The following is a 22,337-nucleotide window of genomic DNA, read 5'->3' as shown; positions in this document are numbered from 1 at the left end:
AGAGCAGCCGTGGGTGGCTGAGAACAGGATGGCCACTCTTGGCCACTGTGTGAAACATCCTCGAGGATGTTTTGGATGAGTTTTTGGGCAGCGTTTTTTGCCTGATGGACCAGTTTAGGTTTAGTTTTTTGTCTTCTCTGATCGTGGGCTGGAAAGTGCTATGAAACCATCGAGCATTATAATTAAAATGGGTTAATGAGGAACCTCCTGGAGCTTTGGCTGGTGCCACCGTGGGGACATTGGCAGGTCCCCAAGATGAGGCTGTGCACCTCGTGGCATTTCTAAATAATTAATATGTTTAGTTTATATAATATATGGTTTACCTCAATAATTTATAGATAGATATTTCTCACTCAGGCAGGTCTCTGTGGTGTCCTGGGGCTGGGACCTGATGGCCCCAATATCAGGGATGCTCTGCTGACCCCACACACCGATACAGCCCCAGCCCTTGTCTGATCCCAGCTTTGCCATGACTTTGGGTGGATTTTTAGCAGCTGGGAGCCCTGTTTGGCCAAGCATGTCCCCAGGTGGATGGGCCACCCTGTGGAGCAGACCCTGAGGATGCTGCTCCTCACCTTGCCTGAACCCTCCAGCCCCGGGGAGCAGGGTGCGAATTTTCCCTTTTAAGGGCAACACGACAGCTGTATCTTCAAATCTCCCTCCTGCCTTGGGATTTCTTTGTGCTCCAGCCATATCCTAACTGAAACCAGGATTTTTATTCCTCCTTTTGATTTATTGGATGGTGGAGCTGGGATGTTTTATTTCAGATGGCATCAGCTTTGCCTGGTGGGGGCCGAGGGGGTTGCTTTAATCCTGTGTGAGAGCACCGAGGACCGGATATAACTTGGCACTGGGATGGTTGGCTGGGAACAGGGATTTATCCCTGACCAGCAGGGAAGAAATCTCTTTTATTTTTTACTTTTAGATTCTTTTCCCCCCTCCCTAACTCAATGGGAAGGACCAGCATTGCAAAGCTGTGAGTCTGTATAGGGAAATGGCCACATCCACTTGGGAGTTTTGTGGGATGGGAGCATCCATCTCCTATCATGAGATGGTGCCCATCTCCAGCAGACTGTACTGGGAAGGGATTCCTAATGGGGTCTGGCACCTCTGGGGTGATGCTCCCTTAAAATATTCTCTCCCAAAAGAGAGAATATCTTTCACCCTCAAGATATTCCCTTGGGGTTGAGCATCCCTGCAGCACCATTCCCCCAGGATATTTTCCTAGCTCCATGGTTTGGTAGTGGCTTTGGCAGAGGTGCATCTGGCACATCCCACCCAGAGAGGTAATGGTGTGTTCTCCTTCGGGGGGCAGCACTGTTTGCACTGGGTTCTTTCCAGCAATTCTCCATGGGGCTGGAGCCATCCAGTTCATCCTGGGGGCAGAACTCCTTCACCCTGTGCCTGATGATGGGCACCAGGCTTTTAATTCCTCAGGGCTTGTTAGCAGCACATCCCACTCTGATGGACCTAGAGAATAAAACCCCAAAACTCAAGATAAAGAATTTTCCCTCCTTCCGGCATCCCAAAAGCTGCTGGACTGGGCAGCACAATGTGCGTGCACCTACGTGCAGCCCCACAGAGCCTAGCAGCAAGCCAGGATGCAGTTAGGTTACTTTTGGGGTGGATTTGGGATCCATTTGCTGCTCGGAACGGATCTGCACTGTCCTGCTGTGTTTGTTGACCTAGCGGCACTTGGATTAAACAGGAAAATATTGATTTAAATACAGCACCTCTGGGGAGCCGGGCAGCCGTGGGAACGCGGCCTTCCCCACCTGCGGGTCCCGAGCGGGGCGGCCGCACCCCGGGAAAGCCATCGGGGATGGAGGGGAGCCCGCAGGGAGCGGCGGGGTCACGTTCCCAGGGCAGCCGGTGGACATTTCCTCCCCTGCATCCTCCCCCTCCTCCAGAGGCTCCTCCTCGCTGCGGGGACAGCGCAGAGCTGCATCCATGCACTGGCCATATATTCCTGCAACTTGTCATCTTTGGGCTCAGTTTCCCTCTCTTCCATTCGTGTGAATCCCCAGGTTTGGGGCTGTGGCTGGGAGTTATCTCGGTTTTTTTGGTGTTACTGGGAATCTCTGATTAATTAATGCAGCTGCAGGGGAGAGGTGGGGATGGGCAAATGTTGGTTTTCCTCTCCCTGCTCCAATGGCTTGCCCGGGTTTTGTGTCGCTGGATCTGCTGTGCTCAGTGAAATGCTGGACTGGGGGGGAAACTGAGGCAGCCCTTCCGAGAGGTGGGATGTGGGATGGAGCAGGGGGAAACTGAGGCAGCCCTTCCCAGAGGTGGGATGGAGCAGGGGGAAACTGAGGCAGCCCTTCCCAGAGGTGGGATGTGGGATGGAGTGGGGGAAACTGAGGCTGGGATCAGGGGATGCTGCCTGTCAGTGGCACAGATTGACCCTGGGATCAGGGGGGTGACCCAGCCCAAATCCCCCTAACTCTGCCCATTTTTGTCTCTTTCTTTCCCCACTGCCAGAATCCCTTATCTTAGCCCATTTCTTATTCTTTCCATCCCCTGTGCCAAAATCCCTTATCTTTGCCCATTTTTTACCTCTTTCCTTTCCCAGTGCCAAAATTCACTTAACTCTGCCCATTTTTACCTCTTTTATTTCCCTGCTGACAAAATCCCCTAAACTCTGCCCAATTTTTACTCTTCGCCAGTGCCCAAAATCCCCTTAACTCTGCCCATTTCTGCCCCTTCCCTTCCTCACTGCCAGCTCTTTGAACAGGGCCGCTTTGTCCCTTGTCCCCTCCACTTTAATTAAAAGCCTCTAATTAATTAGGCAGCAGGCTCCAGCGGGGAAAGGAGGATGATCCACGTGGGATGTGCATCCTTTGAGGCCTGTGCTGGTGGTGTGGGGCAGGATCCAGCCTTGGAGGGACAGGGTTATCCCTGGGCTGAGCTGGTGCTGGGGGCTGGCCTTGGCCTGCTGCAAAGGTCAGGCTCTTGGCAGGATGCAGGCACTGGAGCCAGGGTGGGAGGCTGGAACGGGCTCCCAGCCTCTGGAGGGACCCACAGTGCTGCAGCTGGGACGCACCAGCAGCTCCCTGGGGATGGGGTGGGCACGGAGGGGGAGGCTGGATCTTGAGCCTGTGCATGCAGGGAATTCCCTGGGATCTGTGTGCATGCCCAGTCCCAGAGTGCAGGGATGCACATACAGGGGGTATGGAGGCAGGGACACTCACTAAGGGAATCTGGGGGGAATTTGGCAGCATTCTTTGCCTGATGGACCACTTTAGGTTTAGTTCTTTATCTTCTCTGATCGTGGGCTGGAAAGTGCTATGAAACCATTGAGCATTGTAATTAAAATGGGTTAATGAGGAACCTCCTGGAGCGTTGGCTGGTGCTGCCTTGGGGACATTGGCAGGTCCCCAAGATGAGGCTGTGGCACCTAGTGGCATTTCTAAATAATTAATGTTATTAAGGGAAGGGGTCCCTGGTGCAGGGATGCACACACGGGGTATGGAGAGGCCCTGGTGCTGGGATGGATTCTCAGAGATGCCCTGGGCAGCCTGCCTGCACCTGTGCACAGATGCCCGGGCTTTTCCATGGAAAATCACATGCCTGCAAAGCTCCTGGGAGGAGGTGGCCCCATTCTTCCATCTGCTCTTGCCAGGGAAGCAGCAGCTCGGCCTCCCTGTGATGTAACCTCCAGGTAACCTCCTGCCAAACCCAGCTGGGATGGAAGCTCAGAGCTGTTCCTGCAGCCCTCATCCATCATTGCGAGGGTTGTGGGATCCTTGCAAGTGTTCAAGGCCTGGCTTAGGTAGGCCTTGGAGCAACCTGTTCTAGTGGGACGTGTCCCTGCCCATGGCAGGGGGTAGGAACAAGATGAACTTAAGGTGCCATCTGGTCCAAACCATTCTGTGATTTCCTCACTCTGATTTCAAGCCTTTCCCAGGGATATTTCTGATATTCCCCTGGATAGTAGTGATCCCTGTGTGATGGGAGTGTCCAGACAGGTGGTGTGCTGAGGTCTCCCCTTGCTGAGCTCCCTCACCTGGTCACAGCAGGTCCCATGGGCCAGCCCACAGCTTCAGAGCTGCAGCAGGAGCTTCTCCCAAATCCAGGATGGAGAAGGAGGTGCCCTCACACGAAGGGAAGGTGCAGCAAGGCAGCACTGGGGTTTGGCCTGTACAGTTTCCTCTTCTCTCCAAGCATGGCCTGAAAAACAGGGAAAAGGAGAATGTCAACTTCCTGGAAAACAGGGAAGGAGACTCCCATCCATCCAGCCATCCCCCTCCACCCATTTGCACCACCTATCCAGGACAACAGTCTCCAGGCATGATTTTCCAAGAGAGCCTGGTCCATCTTCCAGGATATCCATGATTTTCCAAGAGAGCCTGGTCCATCTTCCAGGCCTTCTCCTCCTGAAGGCTTGCACAGACAGAGCCCTCTAAAACAAAAGCTTTGCCATTTCCACCATGGTGCTTCCAGGCCAGGATGTGTCCAGTGAGGAAAATTCAGCCACTTCCACCCCCTCTCCCTCAGTGTGGCTCTCTTTAAAGCTCTGGTGGTTGGTCCCGGTGGGGCTGTTTCTCCGGACTCCCTGGGTTTCCATGGAGAGGATGAGTGAGGAATTTCAAAGGGAATGGCTCCAGTAAATGAACTCTTCTCTAAAAATAGTGTGTTTGCTTTTGGTTCTTTGGGAACTGCAGCCTGGCCAATGGGAAGGAGAAGGAAAATCAGCATCTGGGTAAAAGTATTCCAGTAACTCCCTCTTGGTGCGAATTCCCGTTGGAGCCACTCGGCTTCCGGGGGACAGAGGCTGATCCCAGCTCCTGCCTTCACCACCAGGGCTGATCCCAGCCCCTGTCTTCCTCACCAGGGCCCATCCCAGCCCCTGCCTTCATCACCAGGGCCGATCCCAGCTCCTGCCCTCATCACCAGGGCTGATCCCAGCTCCTGCCTTCATCCCAGCCCCTGCCTTCATCACCAGGGCCGATCCCAGCTCCTGCCTTCACCACCAGGGCTGATCCCAGCTCCTGCCCTCATCACCAGGGCCCATCCCAGCCCCTGCCTTCATCACCAGGGCTGATCCCAGCTCCTGCCTTCATCACCAGGGCTGATCCCAGCCCCTGCCTTCATCACCAGGGCTGATCCTAGCCCCTGCCTTCATCACCAGGGCTGATCCCAGCTCCTCCTTCACCACCAGGGCCGATCCCAGCCCCTGCCCTCATCACCAGGGCCCATCCCAGCTCCTGCCTTCCTCACCAGGGCTGATCCCAGCCCCTGCCTTCACCACCAGGGCCCATCCCAGCTCCTGCCCTCAGCACCAGGGCCCATCCCAGCCACTGCCTTCCTCACCAGGGCTGATCCCAGCTCCTGCCCTCATCACCAGGGCTGATCCCAGCCCCTGCCCTCAGCACCAGGGCCCATCCCAGCCCCTGCCTTCATCACCAGGGCTGATCCCAGCTGCTGCCTTCATCCCAGCCCCTGCCTTCACCACCAGGGCCCATCCCAGCCCCTGCCTTCATCACCAGGGCCCATCCCAGCCCCTGCCTTCATCACCAGGGCTGATCCCAGCCCCTGCCTTCATCACCAGGGCTGATCCCAGCCCCTGCCCTCCTCACCAGGGCCCATCCCAGCCCCTGCCCTCCTCACCAGGGCTGATCCCAGCTCCTGCCCTCATCACCAGGGCCCATCCCAGCCCCTGCCTTCATCACCAGGGCCGATCTCAGCTCCTGCCTTCATCACCAGGGCTGATCCCAGCCCCTGTCTTCCTCACCAGGGCCCATCCCAGCTCCTGCCTTCCTCACCAGGGCCCATCCCAGCTCCTCCTTCACCACCAGGGCCCATCCCAGCTCCTGCCCTCATCACCAGGGCCCATCCCAGCCCCTGCCTTCATCCCAGCCCCTGTCTTCCTCACCAGGGCCCATCCCAGCTCCTGCCCTCATCACCAGGCCCGATCCCAGCTCCTGCCCTCATCACCAGGGCCCATCCCAGCCCCTGCCCTCATCACCAGGGCCCATCCCAGCCCCTGCCCTCATCACCAGGGCTGATCCCAGCCCCTGCCCTCATCACCAGGGCTGATCCCAGCTCCTGCCTTCACCACCAGGGCCCATCCCAGCCCCTGCCTTCATCACCAGGGCTGATCCCAGCCCCTGCCCTCATCACCAGGGCTGATCCCAGCCCCTGCCCTCATCACCAGGGCCCATCCCAGCTCCTGCCCTCATCATCAGGGCCGATCCCAGCCCCTGCCTTCCTCACCAGGGCTGATCCCAGCTCCTGCCTTCATCACCAGCGCTGATCCCAGCCCCTGCCTTCACCACCAGGGCCGATCCCAGCCCCTGCCTTCACCACCAGGGCTGATCCCAGCCCCTGCCCTCCTCACCAGGGCCCATCCCAGCCCCTGCCTTCATCACCAGGGCCCATCCCAGCTCCTGCCCTCATCACCAGGGCTGATCCCAGCTCCTGCCTTCATCACCAGGGCCGATCCCAGCCCCTGCCTTCATCACCAGGGCCCATCCCAGCCCCTGCCTTCATCACCAGGGCTGATCCCAGCCCCTGCCTTCATCACCAGGGCTGATCCCAGCCCCTGCCCTCCTCACCACCATGCCTGGGTGCAGCTGGGGGCTGTCCCCAAGCCTGCTGCTCCCCTGTACCTTGGGCAGGGTATTGTGAGTAGAATCCCTTTAATCCCAGTGGTGGAAGGAGCTGATGTTGGGCTTGTGTGACCCCATGTCCTGCATTATCCCAGAAACCCCAGGCATGTCCCCTTTTGGGAACAAGGAAATGGCCACCACCACCTTCCATCCACCAGTGACATGCAGGCCACCAGTGAGCCCCAGCAGGACACCCCTGCGTGGATGTGCTGGGAAAAGGCCACCCGTGCCAGTACCCATCACCAGGTTTCCTCTGGAGGAGTCACCATCCCAGGGAGGGGACGGCCACCACCAGGTGCCCCTGGAGAAGCCACCATCCTGCTGTGGGTCACCAGCATCCCTGCACGGGGCTCCAGAAGGTTTCCTGGTGGTGCCGTGGAGTTGCTATTTGTGACTGGCCGTTCCCGAGCCCTCTGATACTCTCCAAAAAAAACAAAAAGGGAGTTGTTTGCATGGGAAGATTGGCATCTCCGAGCCTGGGATATGGTTTCCTGCTTTTTTTAGCTGGAGTAGCGGCAGACTCGCTGGCCTGCCCTGATTTGGCATCCCTCTTCTTGCTCTTTTTTTTATTTGGAAGAGTTTCACCCTGACCCCTCGGCAGAAACACCGTCGCTAGCGGTAGGGATCGGCTCTGGTGCTCTGGGTGCTCTTGGGGCTGCCCAAACCCCGGTGAGATGGGATGTAGATGGCCCAGAGCCCCGGTGAGATGGGATGTAGATGGCTCAGAGCCCCGGTGAGCGCAGCGGGAGCGCGGCCCTGCATCGGCCACACCTGCCGCAGGTCAGTGGATGCTGAACCCCCTGCTTCCCTTTCTCAGGGGTGGGACAGTGACAGGGAAGCTGTCACCTCTCGCCAGGGTGGGACAGTGACAGGGAAGCTGTCACCTCTCCCCGGGCTGGGACAGTGACAGGGAAGCTGTCACCTCTCGCCCTGGCTGCGATGTGGCGTGGGCTGTGGGCGTTCCTGGCGAGGTCTGTGCTCCCCCCATCCCCAGATCCCCGCTTGCTGCAGGGCGAGGGGAGCTCCAGGAACTGGGGGTCTGTGGGGCACAGCTGGGTGAGGGCTGGTGGCTGCACCTCAGCTGCTTCCAGGTATGGATCCAGGCAGGAGGGACAGGGGAGGTCCTGGCAGGGGCATGGAATGGGGTGGTCAGGTCTCCTGCCTCCTCTGGGTGTCCATTGTGGATGTGTGGGTGCCCACGGACTTCTAGAACCTCTTTGATCCTGAGAATCCATCTGTCTGCAGCTGGATGACATTTCTGGGTGCCCATGGCACCTGGGGGGCCATCAGCTCATGGGGGCCTGTGAGTACTTCTGGATTTGTGAGTGTCCTGACATCTGGTGGATCCTAGGAATCCTAATCAGCTCCTGCATCCCCATGCCCTCCATGTGCCCAGTGGCTTCTGGGTGTCCATGGACTGCTCGGTACCTGTTGGATGCTGGATCCATCACTTCTTGGGTGCCCATGGCCTCTGGATGCCTGTGAGTGTCTGTTGGCTCCTGGGCGTCCTTCAGCTCCTTTGTGCTTGTGGATCCCTGGGTGCCCAGAGTCTCTTTGGGATGCTGGGCATCCATCAGCTCCTGGGTACCCAGGGAGTCCCCGTTGGCTTCTGGGTGCCCGTGGACTCCAGGGCAGCTTCTGAGCATCCATCATCTTTGACTCCTGGACACCTCTTGGCCTTGGGGGTGCCTGGAATTCTGGCTCCACGTGGAGACCTGCATCCCCATCAGCTCCTGGGTACCAAACACCTCCTGTGCCCATCACTCCCTGCATGCCAGGCTGGCTCCCTCCTGCCTGTCCCGAGGCTTCTGGCCCCATTCCAGCAGGCAGCCAGGGCACCTCCCACCCTCCTGTGCCAGGCTGGCATCCAGCAGTGATGCCAGGGAGTGCCAGCATCGGGTACCCCTCTCCCTGGCTTCCCTGTCTCCCCAAATCCTCAGAACCGTTGCTTTTGGGGTGATGTGGGATGCGGGGTCAGGATTGTGCCAGCAGCAGAGGACGCTGCTGGGGGATCCAGGGATTCCCGTGAGCCGAGGGAGTGGAATCGCTCCTGTCCCGGTGGGTGCAGGGCCAAGCCCAGGGGAGGCAGCAGGGAAGGAGCAGGGGGAGGGAAGAGGAGCTGGGCTGACCTCAGCATCTGGAAAGCTGCGCTCTTGGGCCGCGGCCTGCGTGCCGAAAACCGGAGGCAAAAAAAACCTTCCATATTTGGTGAAAGTTGCTCCGGGACTCGGCAAAGGCTGGCAGCAAACGGGGGGCCACAAGCCCCCAGCTCTGCCCTGGACCACTGCTCTTGTCAGGGCTCTGCAGACGTGCCAGGGGATGGATGGTGGCTGGGGAGGGTTAGGTTGGGGTGAGCATCTCCAGCTGGGTGGGAAGGGGGGCATGGAGAGGGGGGATCTGTGGGAGGATGCAGGGGATGCATCAGCACAATCCTGAGCTCTGAATTTGGGCAGAGGGGAGAGCCCCTCACCCCAGAGCCATTGGTGAAAATTTCTAGTGAAAATCCCACAGGAAAAGCCCCACTGTGCATTTAGAGGAGGAAATTTTGTTGCTTTGGGAGATGAATCTCCTGCAGCTCCCCGTTCCCCTTCCCACTGGCACTGCCCCAGCACTGCTGCTCCCCTGGGCAGCACAGGGATGCCCAGCGTCCTTCCACCCTGCCTTGGAAAACTTGCCCCAACTCCTTTATTTTTTATTCCCCTCTTTTTTCCTCACACTTGAAAAGCAGAGCTGCAGCCAGGCCGTGTCCTCCCGGGATGAATCACCGCGGCCGAGAAGTCCAAGAAGGGAAAACAGCTGAATTCCCGTGCGCTGGGGCTGAGGCTGCCCTGCTCCTCCTCCTCCTCATCCCAGAGGAGGTGGTGCTGCTGGGCTTCTCCATGGGAGCATCCCTGACCAAACCAATGCTCCTCTGTGAGCTGGGAGCCTGGGAAAAACCACGGCCGAGGGAAAAGCAAACATCTCCAGCCCCGGGCCTGCGAATAAACACGGGAATATTATTAGTAACTGAAGCAGGGCTGATTCAGAGCTGCTGATTTATGCTCTGATTTCCTTTCAAGAAGTTGCTCTGCGGAGAGCAGCTCGGACTTTGCTTACCCGTGGGAGAGCAGGGAGAGGCTGGGCAGGGAGGGAAGGCAGCCCCGGATGTGATTCCCTGCGGCGTCGGGCAGGCTCCCTCTGCTGTGCCACAGGTCCTGCTCTTCCCATGGCAGCGGCCTCCCCAGCACCTGGTGGTCCCAGGGATGGGCTGGCTCTGATTCAGAGATGAGAGGCTGCTAGCAGGGAGGCATTGGAAGCCAGGGATGGGGTGACTCCTGGAAAAAGAGGTGACTTGTGCTCGGGGATGGGGGTGGTTGGCACCCAGGGATGGGCTGACATGCCCCAAAAAGGTGACTGGCACCATGGAATGGAGGTGGCTGACACCGAGGGATGGCACTGGCTTATGGCACTTGTGGCACTTAGGGCAGAGCATCACTGATCCCAAGGGAAAGGCTGTTTACACTTGAAACCCTACAAAACCCAATGTGTTATCATCCTATTGCTGTTATCCTAATTCTAGAGTCCCATACCTTCTGAGGGGGGTTCCTCACACACAGCTCTTCACAGCAGCATGGCTTCACCATCAGGGCTCCTTCCAGGCTGTCCCTGCCTGGCCCAGCACAGCCCCTTTTATCCCAGTTACCTTCACTGGCCACAGCTGCAGCCCAGTGAAGGACATCACAGCTGCAGCCCATCAAGAACAACTGGGACTGGGGCAAGGCCACCTGTACAATACACAGATTTTACTAGAACTCAAAGTACAATACATACTAAGATTCAATGGCCACCTATATTTCCCCCTTTTCTTTTAACAATTATGCAATTACAGTACATATAACCCACCATGACTCCTTGGCCACCTGTACAATACACAGATTTCACTATAACTCAAAGGCCACTTATACAATACAAAGATTTCACTATAACTCAAAGGCCACTTGTACAATACACAGATTTTACTGAGACTCAAAGGCCACCTGTACAATACACAGATTTCACTATAACTCAAAGGCCACCTGTACAATATATAGATTTTACTGAGACTCGTAGGCCACCTGTACAATACATAGATTTCACTATGGCTCAAAGGCCACCTGTACAATACACAGATTTCACTATAACTCAAAGGCCACCTGTACAATACATAGATTTCACTATGGCTCAAAGGCCACCTGTACAATACACACTAAGACTCAATGCCCACCTACACCAATCCAACCTCCTGCTTTAATACTTCCCAAGAGGACAGAATGTGATTTTTTTTCCCCTCGAGTGATTTCTTGCCAGAGGCTGAGTGATGGAGGCAATACAGGATTGGATGGAATAACATCATCCTGTTTTGGGAGATGGTGCCAGCCAGGGCCTTTTCTGGCTGCACGAGGGAGTTTTAGGTGCCAGGATGATGCTGTTTGTTGCAGAGGTGTTTGCTCATTGCATTGGGATGGATGGAAGCAGGTCCGGTTTATTTCCAAGCCTTTTCTTTCTGGAGCTTTGGTAGAAATAGAGCTGAGGATGTGTTGAAATTGTCAAGCTGTCCCCGTGGACCAGTGGCTCCCACTATGTCCCAGCTCCCTCTAGTGGGATCTACCTTGGGAACAAGCATGCAGGGAAAGAAAAGGTGCAGAAATTCCAGATTCTTTCAGGCTGGGACTGCTGGGTTCGAGGAGGTGCCAAGATTCAGGCAGCTCCTAGCACAACCCTGCTGTGACACCCTAGAGGATCTCCCATCAGGAGCTGGCAGCAGGAACGGGCTGTAATTGAGGGAAAAACAACTTGTATTTACTTACTCTCGAAATTTTGGCGTGTTTTGGAGGGGTGGGAATAATTTTGCTTGAGGCAGGGTTAGCTCCTCCTTCAGCAGCTGCAGGAGGGCCCTGAGCAGCAAATCCCACTCCCAAAGTGGTCTGAAACATTCCATCCCCCCCCTAAAACTGGATATTTTTGCCCCAGAACAGGATCTCAGGGACACAATCCCTGCTGCAGCTCACTCGGGCTGTGGCTGGGTGAGTGTACACCAAAGAAAGGGACAAACCCCGAGTGCTGTGGGAATTTCGGGATGATCTCTGGGGATGCAGAGATCCTCCTTGCCATGGGATGTGATTTTAGCATCCCAGAGGTGGGGTGGCAGCAGGAGGAACACCCTCCCACACCAACCCAATCACAGGGTTTGGGACAGTGGGGGCAGTGCTCAGAGTGGCTGGAATCATCATCATTCCATGCACTGATGTGTGCAGGGGCTCAGGGGCCAGAATCTGTGTGATCCCTCCTGGAATGTACATTCCTACTCTCCCTTTGGCCTTTGTTTGTTTAAAAAATGGATGTTTTAGGACTTTCCTCCATCCATGGCTCTTTGTTTGTCGGGGTGGAGGCAGGACACAATATGCCATGGCCTTTTCCAAATGTTTTAGGGTGTTTTCAAATCCCTGGGGATGCTCAGACTCCACCTGCATCGATATTCCTGCTCAGGGAAAAGTGAAATGATGGGGTTGCTCCCTGAGCCTAGTTAAAAAATAAAATAAATCAAGATGGGGGAGTTCCCATCCTTCTTCAGGGCTGTATGTCGTGTCAGAGGGAAAGCTGGGGGGAAAGGCTTTTCCTTGGCTCCCATGCCAGGTTTGGGGTGCTGCTCAATCACCCCCAAACCCTGGTGCCAGATCCTCTCCACCTTTGGGTTTTCAGGAGCATTTTGCCACGCTGGCACAAGCCTTGGGAAGGGGGATGAGTCCCTTGGCTCCATCCCAAGGAGCTGGCGTTTCCCAGGAGGGTTTGGGCTTTTGGGAGAGGAAACGCTCAGGTTGGGAAGGAAAAAAACCCAACAGGGGCCGGTCCGAAAGGAAATCTAAAGGTGTTTACAAAGAGCCGCGCTGCTAAAAATAACCGGCTCATATTTTAGACAGCCCTAAAAATAGGCAGCGCTGTTGGAGCGGCCAAACACTCCCAGGAATTTCCTGTGGGCTGCGGGCCGCCTGCAGGGGGGTCCGGGCTCGGCAGCGCTGCGGGCTCGCACGGACGGAGGGGGGATGCAGAGGGGACCCCGAAGGAGCAGAGGGGCTGGGTTGGGTCTGGATCCTTCCCTGCACCGGGCAGGGCGGGTTTGACCCTCCGCAGCCAGCCCGGGTCACGTCCGCAGGGGTCCGGACCCGCGGGAGGGAGGCGCGGCAGGAATGCGGGTCCCGGGACACGCCGGGGGGATGAAGGGACGGAGCCGAGCGCAGCGGGAAAGGCTCTGCCGGGACGGAGGGGCCGGGCGGGACCGGGCAGGGCTCGGGCAGCGGCTGCGGGCGGAGCCGCCGGGGCCAGCGGGGGCCGGACCGGGCAGGGACCGGGACAGGAACGGGATGGGGGCTGCCTGAGGAACGCAAATGGCATCGCAAACAAGGGGGATTAGGGGTTGCAATGCGGTGGGACCCGGGTTTGCATCCCTGGTGGGTCCAAGATTGCAAAAGGAATGGGATTGGGATTGCAGCTCAAATGAACCTGGGATTGTGACAGGAATGGGATTGGGATTGCAGCTCAAATGAACCTGGGATTGTGAAAGGAATGGGATTGGGATTGCAGCTCAAATGAACCTGGGATTGTGAAAGGAATGGGATTGGGATTGCACCTCAAATGAACCTGGGATTGTGAAAGGGATGGGATTGGGATTGCAGCTCAAATGAACCTGGGATTGTGACAGGAATGGGATTGGGATTGCAACTCAAATGAACCTGGGATTGTGACAGGAATGGGATTGGGATTGCAGTTTAAATGAACCTGGGATTGTGAAAGGAATGGGATTGGGATTGCACCTCAAATGAACCTGGGATTGTGAAAGGGATGGGATTGGGATTGCAGCTCAAATGAACCTGGGATTGTGAAAGGGATGGGATTGGGATTGCAGCTCAAATGAACCTGGGATTGTGACAGGGATGGGATTGGGATTGCGGCTCAAATGAACCTGGGATTGTGAAAGGGATGGGATTGGGATTGCATCTCAAATGTATGTGTGGTTACAGCCCGAACAGGTCCAAAACTGCAAGCCAGATGGGTCCAGGATTGCCACAGGAGTGGTTTTGGGATTGCAGCCCAAATGGATCTGGCATTGCCATGCAGATGGACCCAGGCTGGCTTCCCTGTTGGGTCTGAGATCGCAGCAGGAACGGGGCTGGGATTACAAAAGGAATGGGATTGGGGTTGCAGCACAGATGGGTTTGGGATTGCAGTGCGGCTGGAGCCAGGTTTGAATTCTTGGTGGGTCTGTGATTGCAACCCAAATGGTTCTGGAATTGCAAAGGAATGGGGTTGGGATTACAGCTAGATGGGTCTGGGCTTGGGACCCAAATGGGCCCAGGATGGCAAATAAATGGGTGTGGGATTGCAACCCAGAGTGTTGCAGCCCAGCTGGGCCTGGATCTGCAGCCAAGGTGGGTTTGGGATTACAACCCAAAAACACACAGGACTGCAAGCAGAAGGGTCTGGAACTGGAATCCAGATGGATCTAGATTAGCAACCCATTTTGTTCTGGGGTTGGAATCCAAATGGATCTGGAATTGCAACAGAAATTAGTCTGAAATTGGAGCCCTAATAAAACAGAGGTTGCAACAGAAGCGTGTTGGCAATAGGATTCTAGCAGAGCCCAGGATTTTGTCCCTAATGGATCCCAGGATATTGCAATGCAGATATGCCCAGGATTGCAATTGAGATGGGTTTGGGATTGCAGCCCAAATGTGACTGGGGTTACTACCAAAATGAATCTGGGATTGGAGCTCAGAACAGCCCAGGTTTTCAATCCAGATGGCTCTGGAATTGCAATGCAGATGGATCCAAGCTTGCAACAAAACTGGTTCTAGGATGGCAGCCTAAAGGAATCTGAGATTACAGCAGAAATGGGTCTGGGGTTGGACCCCAGAAGAGCTCAGGTCTGGGACTGCAAACCAAATAAGCCCAGCATTCCAACAGCTGGGATGACCAGGGCACTGCAGCTGGGGAGCAGGAGCCGCTGCTGCCCTGAGAGCAGCCTCGTTACCTGGGTGCCATCAGCATTCCCTGATCCCGGGGTGCAGTGGCCGCTCCCGCAGCTCCCATCGCCTGCCCGAGGGTCCTTTCTCCGCCACGACCCCTTCCCGGGGTGGGGTGCTCACCATCCTCCCTTCCAAGAGGAAATTTACTGGCTGCCATGCGAGGATGCAGCCCTGCTGCACGCCGTTGCTGTGGAAACGGGGTGAGCGGCTAATTAGATTTAATTAACGAAGCAGGAGGGGAGCGTTACAAACAGATCTGGGCAGGATGCATCACCCGGCCAGCAGGGATGTGGGTGCCGAGGCGGTGATGCCGTGGGGGGGGAAGGGGGCGTGCCTCAGTTTCCCTGCCTGCAAGGTCGGGGAGGGGGACGGAGTCCCTGAGGATGCCGAGCATCCCGGCACCACCGTGCGTCCCCCATCCCTAAAAATCCCATGCCCCGAGAAAGCATCATCTCCCCCGCAGCATCCTCGCTGGGCAAAGCCTTTCCAGCCGCATCCCTGGGCGGGATCCGGCCCTGCCCGCGTCCCTGTGTGTCTGTGTGGGCTCGGCTCAGCCTCCCGCCCGTGCCTGGCCCGCTCCGGGGGCCGGGGACCCTGGCGTGGACGCAGGCGCAGCCTGTCAGCCCGCTGCCGCTCTGCGGGAGGGCTTTCCATCTTTCCATCTTTCCATCTTTCCATACATCCCCCCGGTTCCACATCCCCGGCGATATAAATAGCGCCCCGCTCCTATTCCCCTCCCCGCCGCATCCCGGCGCAGCGATCCCGCTCGGGGCGGACACCTGGGGATCGCGGCAGGGAGGTGAGGCACACGCAGGGATTTCTGCGCCATTCCTCGGGCCGCGAGGGACGGACCGACCCCCGGGAGCCGCATGCTGCAGATGGTGAGGACCCTGGCGCAGTTCACCATCGCGCTGGAGGACATGCGGGACATCGGCGACGGCATCGACGCGGCCTTCGCCACCTCCGGGCTCAGCGGCGCGGCCGAGGAGCTGCCGGACAAGGGCTGCGGCGGCCGCGGCGGCACCGAGGTGACGGCCCGGGGGTCCCGGGGGGCGCCGGGGGGATGCGGGGCCGAGGCGGGGGCGCGGGGATGCGTCACGGTCGGACACGTGTGCGGTACCCGGCACCTGTGGGGTCTGCGCCGCCATGGCAACCGCGCCTCCATCCTCATCCTCATCCTCATCCCCGTGCCTCCATCCCCATGCCTCCATCCCCGTCCCCGTGCCTCCATCCCCATCCCCATCCCCGTGCCTCCATCCCCGTGCCTCCATCCCCGTCCCTGTGCCTCCATCCCCATCCCCGCCCGCGGCTCCCCAGCCCCGGGATGCTCCCGCCCGGAGGGGCTGATGGCGGGGCCGGAGCCGTCGCTGCCGCCGCCCCCCCGGGGCTGGTTTACACCGCGGAGGTGTTGGATGGTGGGAAACACCCCAGTTCCAGGGCATATTCCCAATTCCCATATTCCTGATATTCCAGGGGCTGATCCCGAGGGTGCTGAGCAGGATGAGGCCGGGGAGAGGTGGGGGTGTCCCCAGGGAGAGCAGATGGAGGCTGAAGCATCTTCAGGCCCCCATCAGAGAGGCTTGGCTGGGGTGAGGAATGCAGCGGGGCACATCCTGCCTTTCCCCCAGCTCTGCTCGTCCCAGTGGGAATTTGCCCCTGCCAGGGTAATGCTGGTGCTGTAAGGGTGGAACAAATCCCCTTGCCAACAGCTGGGCCTCATCCTGCCTGTCCCCAGTGCTGCTGGTGCAGCTGACCCTGGGACAGCTCCAGGGAAAAAAGGACCAGCAATGAACTGGTGGGTGAGGGTTGGGGAAACTGAGGCAGGTTGGGGGGTCAGATTCCCCTAAGCTCCATCCTCCAGTGAGCACCCATCCATCCGTAATCACAGCTAATTAATCCAGCAGTGAGAGCGTTCATAAGCTCTCTAACCGAGTGGGGAGGTCTCAGCTGGTGTTCCCAATATCTCCATGGTTTCCTGGTTCCTGGAGAGCTAGGACCCATCACCAGTATTTGGCTCTAGACAAGAGTTTTCTCCATGCTTGGTTCCATCAGCAGCCTGGTGGGGAGCAGGGAAACTGAGGCACAGCTCTGTCCTGGAGAGGGCTCAGGCCAGGATCCCTCTCCACTGCTCCCTGGGCACCACGAGGGCCATGGTGGGCTCTCTCCATGGTGAGGATGGCCAGACTTCTTCCTGTGGCTGCAGAGCAGCTTCACAGCTCATCGTGTCCCCGCTGGGGAGGACACAGCCCCACGCGTCCAGGGGCCCATCCCACAGGACCGAGGACTTTTGGGTGTCTCACATCCAGGGTCTCTGGAGATCCTGCACGTGCACAACTTCTGGGGAATCTGTGCACCCAGGGCAACTCTGCACCAAAAGCTTTTGGGATGTCTCTGCACCTGGATTCTCTCTTTCCCATGCAAAACCTCGGGGGTGTCTCTGCACCCACATTCTCCGGGGTATATCCAAACACAAAACTTCTGGGGTATCAGTGCACCTCTGGAGCATTTCTGCATGCCAGGGCCCTTGGGGCATCTCCCACCGCAATCTCTTGGGGTGTCTCCCAGCCAGCAGCCCCGAAGCGTTTCACACCCAGCCCTTCAGGGGTGTCCCTGCTCCCGGAGCCTTCGGAACGTCCCGCTCCCAACCCCTTTGGGGTGTCTCACACCCTGGGCTCTGGAGCTGAGCTGCGAACGGGAGGGGTCCCCGGGCCCCACGGCAAGGAGACCCCGGCCCATGTGCCCCAGGGCTCCCCGCCCCGCACGCCGCTCCTGCCCCGGGGTGCCGGGGCGCGGGGCGGGAGGCGAATTCCTGCGGGTCCGCTCGCAGCGGCTCCAGAGGGCTCCGGCTCCGACCCATGTAGGGCTGTGAGCTCCAGGGCGGGCTCCTGACGCGGCCGCGGAGCAAAGCAGGCGTCTGTGCGCTCGGTGTCATGTACTTCCTAATCCTCCCGGATTCCTCCAGCGGGCTGCAGAGGCAGCGCAGGGGAGCTGGACGCCAGCCGGGCTCTCCGGCGCTCAGCCTCCCCAGCCGGGCCCCGCTCACCCCAAAACCGGCCGTGTGTGTGTGCTCTCCCCCGGCAGGACATGAGGAAACACGTCATCATGACCCTGCTGGACACCGAGCAGTCCTACGTGGAGTCCCTGCGCACCTTGATGCAGGTAAGGGGGCGCGGCCGGGCGTGACACCCCAGAGCTCGCCCAGGATCCGCCCTGTCACCCCAAATCCTGGCTCTGGGACGTGCCACGAGCCGGGTGCCACCGGGGGGATGTTGGGGACAGCGGGAGCAGAGCTGTGACAGCAGTGCCAAGAACGGGGCGTAGGAATTTACCTCCGTGCCCAAAGCGAGCCTGTGGCATTCCCGGTGTGCTGTCACCTGGCAGGTAGCTGTCCCCAAGGCTCCTGCCGTGCTTGCCTTGCAAAATCTCCTCCTCGTGTTGCACCCCATCTCCTGATGGCCCTGCCACGGTGAAATCCCCCATTCCCTCGTGCTCCCTTTTCATGCTGGGATCGTCACCTGCAGACCTGAGCCAAAGGTTTTTCTCAGGCTTTTTTTGCTGAGCTGGTTCCAAACCCCCTGGAGCAGCCTGGCCCGAGGGCCCACCCCACATTGACCATTTCAGATGCTAATGAAGGTGTTCCAGCAGGTTAATGACGGTCAACGCCCTGGAGACGTCACCTGGCCGAGGTGTGGCTTGTCCAGCCACATCCCTGCAGGGGGGGAAGCACCAAAAACTGAGCTCTGCAAAAGCAGCAGGGCCCGTGGGATCTGTGACAGTCCCCAGGGGCATGGGGCTCTCCATCCCAAACTGCAGCAGGGCCCGTGGGATCTGTGACAGTCCCCAAGGGCATGGGGCTCTCCATCCCACCCTGCAGGATCTGTGACAGTCCCCAGGGCATGGGGCACTCCATCCCACCCTGCAGGATCTGTGACAGTCCCCAGGGCATGGGGCACTCCATCCCACCCTGCAGGATCTGTGACAGTCCCCAGGGCATGGGGCACTCCATCCCACCCTGCCTGGGCTCTTCCCATAAATGTCCCACAAGGATGTCCCCAAGGTGGACACAGATGTGCTGCAGGAGGGGAGGGCCCTCTGGCTGCTGCCAGTGCAAACCTTGGCTTAGAGGGGCCAGAGGGCTCTGGGGCTGCAGCAAGAGCTGTCTCCATGCTCCCCTGCCCAATGTGGGAATGCCTGGCACAGTCCATCCCAGCTCCTGCTGCAGGTGCTGGACACAGCAGGACAGGTGAAGGGAATTAGGAGCCTCAGGATGGATTTGGTCCTTCTAACTTGGACCAAATCTCTCCACGAGATATCTGGCATCAGCTTGAGGAAAGTGATCCCTGGGGAACGACACCTCCTTGACCAGCTTGGTTGGAGAGGTCTGAAGCCACTGGAGATGGGTCCTGTCCTCAGTGCTCAGCTCCATGGTCCTCCACACCTCCTGACAGCCACCAGCGTCCTGAACTGGTCAGACTGAGTGGGTGGCAAGGCTTGAGAAGACCTTCCACATCCTGCTGCATCCCCTGCAAATCCATGTCTCCCATTCCAGGGGCATTCCTCTGCTCTGCAGCTCTGCCCCATCCACGGACAATGTCCACATCCTCCGTGGATGGAGGAGAGGGGTTTCGTAGCAGAGCCACCCACCCAGCCCTGCTGGGCACCTGCTGGCCCTGAGTATTGCTCCTTGGCCATTGTGTGGTGGTTGTCCAGGGCGTGATCCAGTGGGTGCATCCTGCTGGTCCAGCCCCTCCCGGTTCCAAACACCCTAAATCCCACAGGAACACTTTGGCATTTGGATCCTGGTGTTGCTGTCATTTCCAAGCTAGGTCAGGCAGATGGAGGTGGTGAAGGCTCATGGCAGCAAAGATGGCTCTGGAGGCCCTGGGACAGAGGATCCTGTGCCTCGCAGGTTCCTGGTGCAGAGCTGTCCCTCTCCCCACACAGCTCTGGGGATTCACTGAGGAGGGCCGGGCTGCAAAACCTGTCTGGTCCTGCTGATGGGTCCCTGGAGGAAGGCCCTGCTGCAGGGTGCCATCCATGCCCGTGTTCACATGGGCTGAGGGAGCCAGACTGGCTGGGGAGGGACAGGGAGCCCCCCTGGATGCCAGTGCCTGTGCCTGCCCGCAGGGTTACATGAAGCCGCTGAAGCAGCCGGAGAACTCCCTGCTCTGCGACCCCTCGCTGGTGGACGAGATCTTCGACCAGATCCCCGAGCTGCTGGAGCACCACGAGCAGTTCCTGGAGCAGATCCACGACTGCGTGCAGAACTGGCACGAGAAGCAGAAAGTGGGCGACCTCCTGGTGCAGTCGGTGGGTGCCGGCGGGGCGATTCCCCCAGGAATGCGGGCGTGCCCGCGCTGGGCACGGCCCCAGAGCAGAGGTTTGGGAGCCGGAGGCAGGGCAGGGATGAAAGGATGGGCCAAGCAGGCCTGGGATGGAGAGCAGGAGACGATCTCCAGGCCTGCTGTCTGCTTAGCATAAGGGTGGGAGCCGCTGCTCCCGGCTGGCTCTGCAGCTCCACGTTTCTGCCTTGGGAGCACAAACGTCAGGGCTGAAAAATCGAGGTGGGCGGACGGCGGGTGAGCCCTCCCTGCGCCAGCCCAGAGCCACAGTTAACCCTTGGGGCAGCTTCTCCCAGCGTGCCCATGATCCAGGATCCCTGTTTTCCCCCCACCCAGTTCTCCAAGGATGTGCTGGTGAACATCTACTCTGCCTACATCGATAACTTCCTCAATGCCAAGGACGCCGTCAGGATCGCCAAGGAAGCCCGGCCGGCTTTCATGAAGTTCCTGGAGGTGGGTCCTGGTTCCTGCCTCCATAGAGCCTGGCCATGACCTAGAGCTGGGCAAAATGGGAGCAAAGTTATTGCCAGGCTGGGAATTTCCTCCCCACACACACCTTCTTGGATATGTTGCAAAGAGGGGTGAACTGGAATCAGTGTGGGTGGTGTGGAGGTTTGGACCCCACACCAGATGGGTGATCCTGGCTCAGTGGGAGGCAGTGTCCCTGCTGTGTCCCACCAAGGGGCCCGTGCCTGTCCCTCCTGGCTGTTTTGCAGCAAAGCATGCGGGAGAACAAGGAGAAGCAGGCCCTGTCAGACCTGATGATCAAGCCTGTGCAGAGGATCCCGCGATACGAGCTGCTGGTGAAGGTGGGTGACACCGGGGGGGTGGCAGTGTCACACCAGCAGGGGGGAGGCCACAGCCCCTCCTCACCCCCACGCAGCTTTCAGGGCTCTCAGATCTCTCCTGAGCCCTTTTCCCACCCCTTGTCACAAAGTCGGTGTCCCCAGGTGTGCACATGGCTCTGCCCTCCTGGAGACGGTCACTCTGAGGACACTCCCCCTGCTGTCCCCTTACCCTCAGCCTTTCTGCTGGCCATGGCTACCTCTCCCTCCTCCTGGGGCTGGTTCCATCCCCAGCACCAGAGCAGCGTGCGAGGGGCTGGGGCAGTGACCCTGGTGCTGCCAGAGGTCACAGCCTGGCCCTGTCCCCCCCGGCAGGACCTGCTGAAGCACACGCCCGAGGACCACCCCGACCACCCGTTCCTCATCGACGCCCAGCGCAACATCAAGCAGGTGGCAGAGAGGATCAACAAGGGCATGAAGAGCGCCGAGGAGGTGGAGAGGAACGCCCGCATCGTGCAGGAGATCGAGTCCCACATCGAAGGGATGGAGGATGTACGTGGAGGGGAGGGCTTGGATGGGGTCACACTTTCCTTCTCCTGAAAATGTCCTCATTTCTGCTCTCTTGGGTCACCCCGGGCTGGGTCATTGTTTGCTCCTCCAGGTCCAGCCTTCCCCATCGTCATTTGGTCTCTGTGGGCCCCTGGGGGTTTGGGAATGGAATGGGGTTCCAATTCTGAGCTGGGGGATGCAGGGGCAGGCATGAAGGCCACAAAGCTCCCCAACCACAGCTCTCCTTGTCCCCACAGCTCCAGGCTCCACTCCGCAGGTTCCTGCGCCAGGAGATGGTGGTGGAAGTGGTAAGAGTGGGATCTGATGGGAAATGGGACCCTCTGGGTGGGCAGTGGGAGGCTGTGAGTGCAGCCATGGGGTGCCTGTGTGCCCATGGGGGGCGATGGATGGATGGATGGATGGATGGATGGATGGATGGATGGATGGATGATGGATGGATGGATGGATGGATGGATGGATGGATGGATGGATGGATGATGGATGGATGGATGGATGGATGGATGGATGGATGGATGGATGGATGGATGATGGATGGATGATGGATGGATGGATGGATGGATGGATGATGGATGGATGGATGATGGATGGATGGATGGATGGATGGATGATGGATGGATGGATGGATGGATGGATGGATGGATGGATGGATGGATGATGGATGGATGGATGGATGATGGATGGATGGATGGATGGATGGATGGATGGATGGATGGATGGATGATGGATGATGGATGGATGGATGGATGGATGGATGGATGATGGATGGATGGATGGATGGATGGATGGATGGATGGATGGATGATGGATGATGGATGGATGGATGATGGATGGAGGGATGGATGGATGGATGGATGGATGGATGGATGATGGATGATGGATGGATGGATGGATGGATGGATGGATGGATGATGGATGGATGGATGGATGGATGGATGGATGGATGATGGATGATGGATGATGGATGGATGGATGGATGGATGGATGGATGGA

The 22,337-nt window shown here is 58.3% G+C and overlaps 1 protein-coding gene across 2 annotated transcripts in view; it reads left to right on the top strand.

Moving 5' to 3' along the window:
• The window catches only part of ARHGEF17 (Rho guanine nucleotide exchange factor 17), a 32,159-nt gene that overhangs the window by 4,204 nt on the left and 5,618 nt on the right, over window positions 1-22,337 (top strand). For both annotated transcript variants that reach the window (XM_058044534.1, XM_058044527.1), the window contains exons 2-7: window positions 17,732-17,809; window positions 19,778-19,960; window positions 20,329-20,445; window positions 20,709-20,801; window positions 21,153-21,329; window positions 21,584-21,634. In XM_058044534.1, the coding sequence (XP_057900517.1) occupies window positions 17,732-17,809; window positions 19,778-19,960; window positions 20,329-20,445; window positions 20,709-20,801; window positions 21,153-21,329; window positions 21,584-21,634 (699 nt within the window). The remainder of the gene's footprint in view (window positions 1-17,731; window positions 17,810-19,777; window positions 19,961-20,328; window positions 20,446-20,708; window positions 20,802-21,152; window positions 21,330-21,583; window positions 21,635-22,337) is intronic.

The sequence above is a fragment of the Melospiza georgiana genome, chromosome 2, assembly GCF_028018845.1.
Source record: "Melospiza georgiana isolate bMelGeo1 chromosome 2, bMelGeo1.pri, whole genome shotgun sequence".
Classification (NCBI taxonomy): Eukaryota; Metazoa; Chordata; class Aves; order Passeriformes; family Passerellidae; genus Melospiza; species Melospiza georgiana.
The sequence above is the reverse complement of the archived record's forward strand: the minus strand, read 5'-3'. Positions and strand labels throughout refer to the sequence as shown.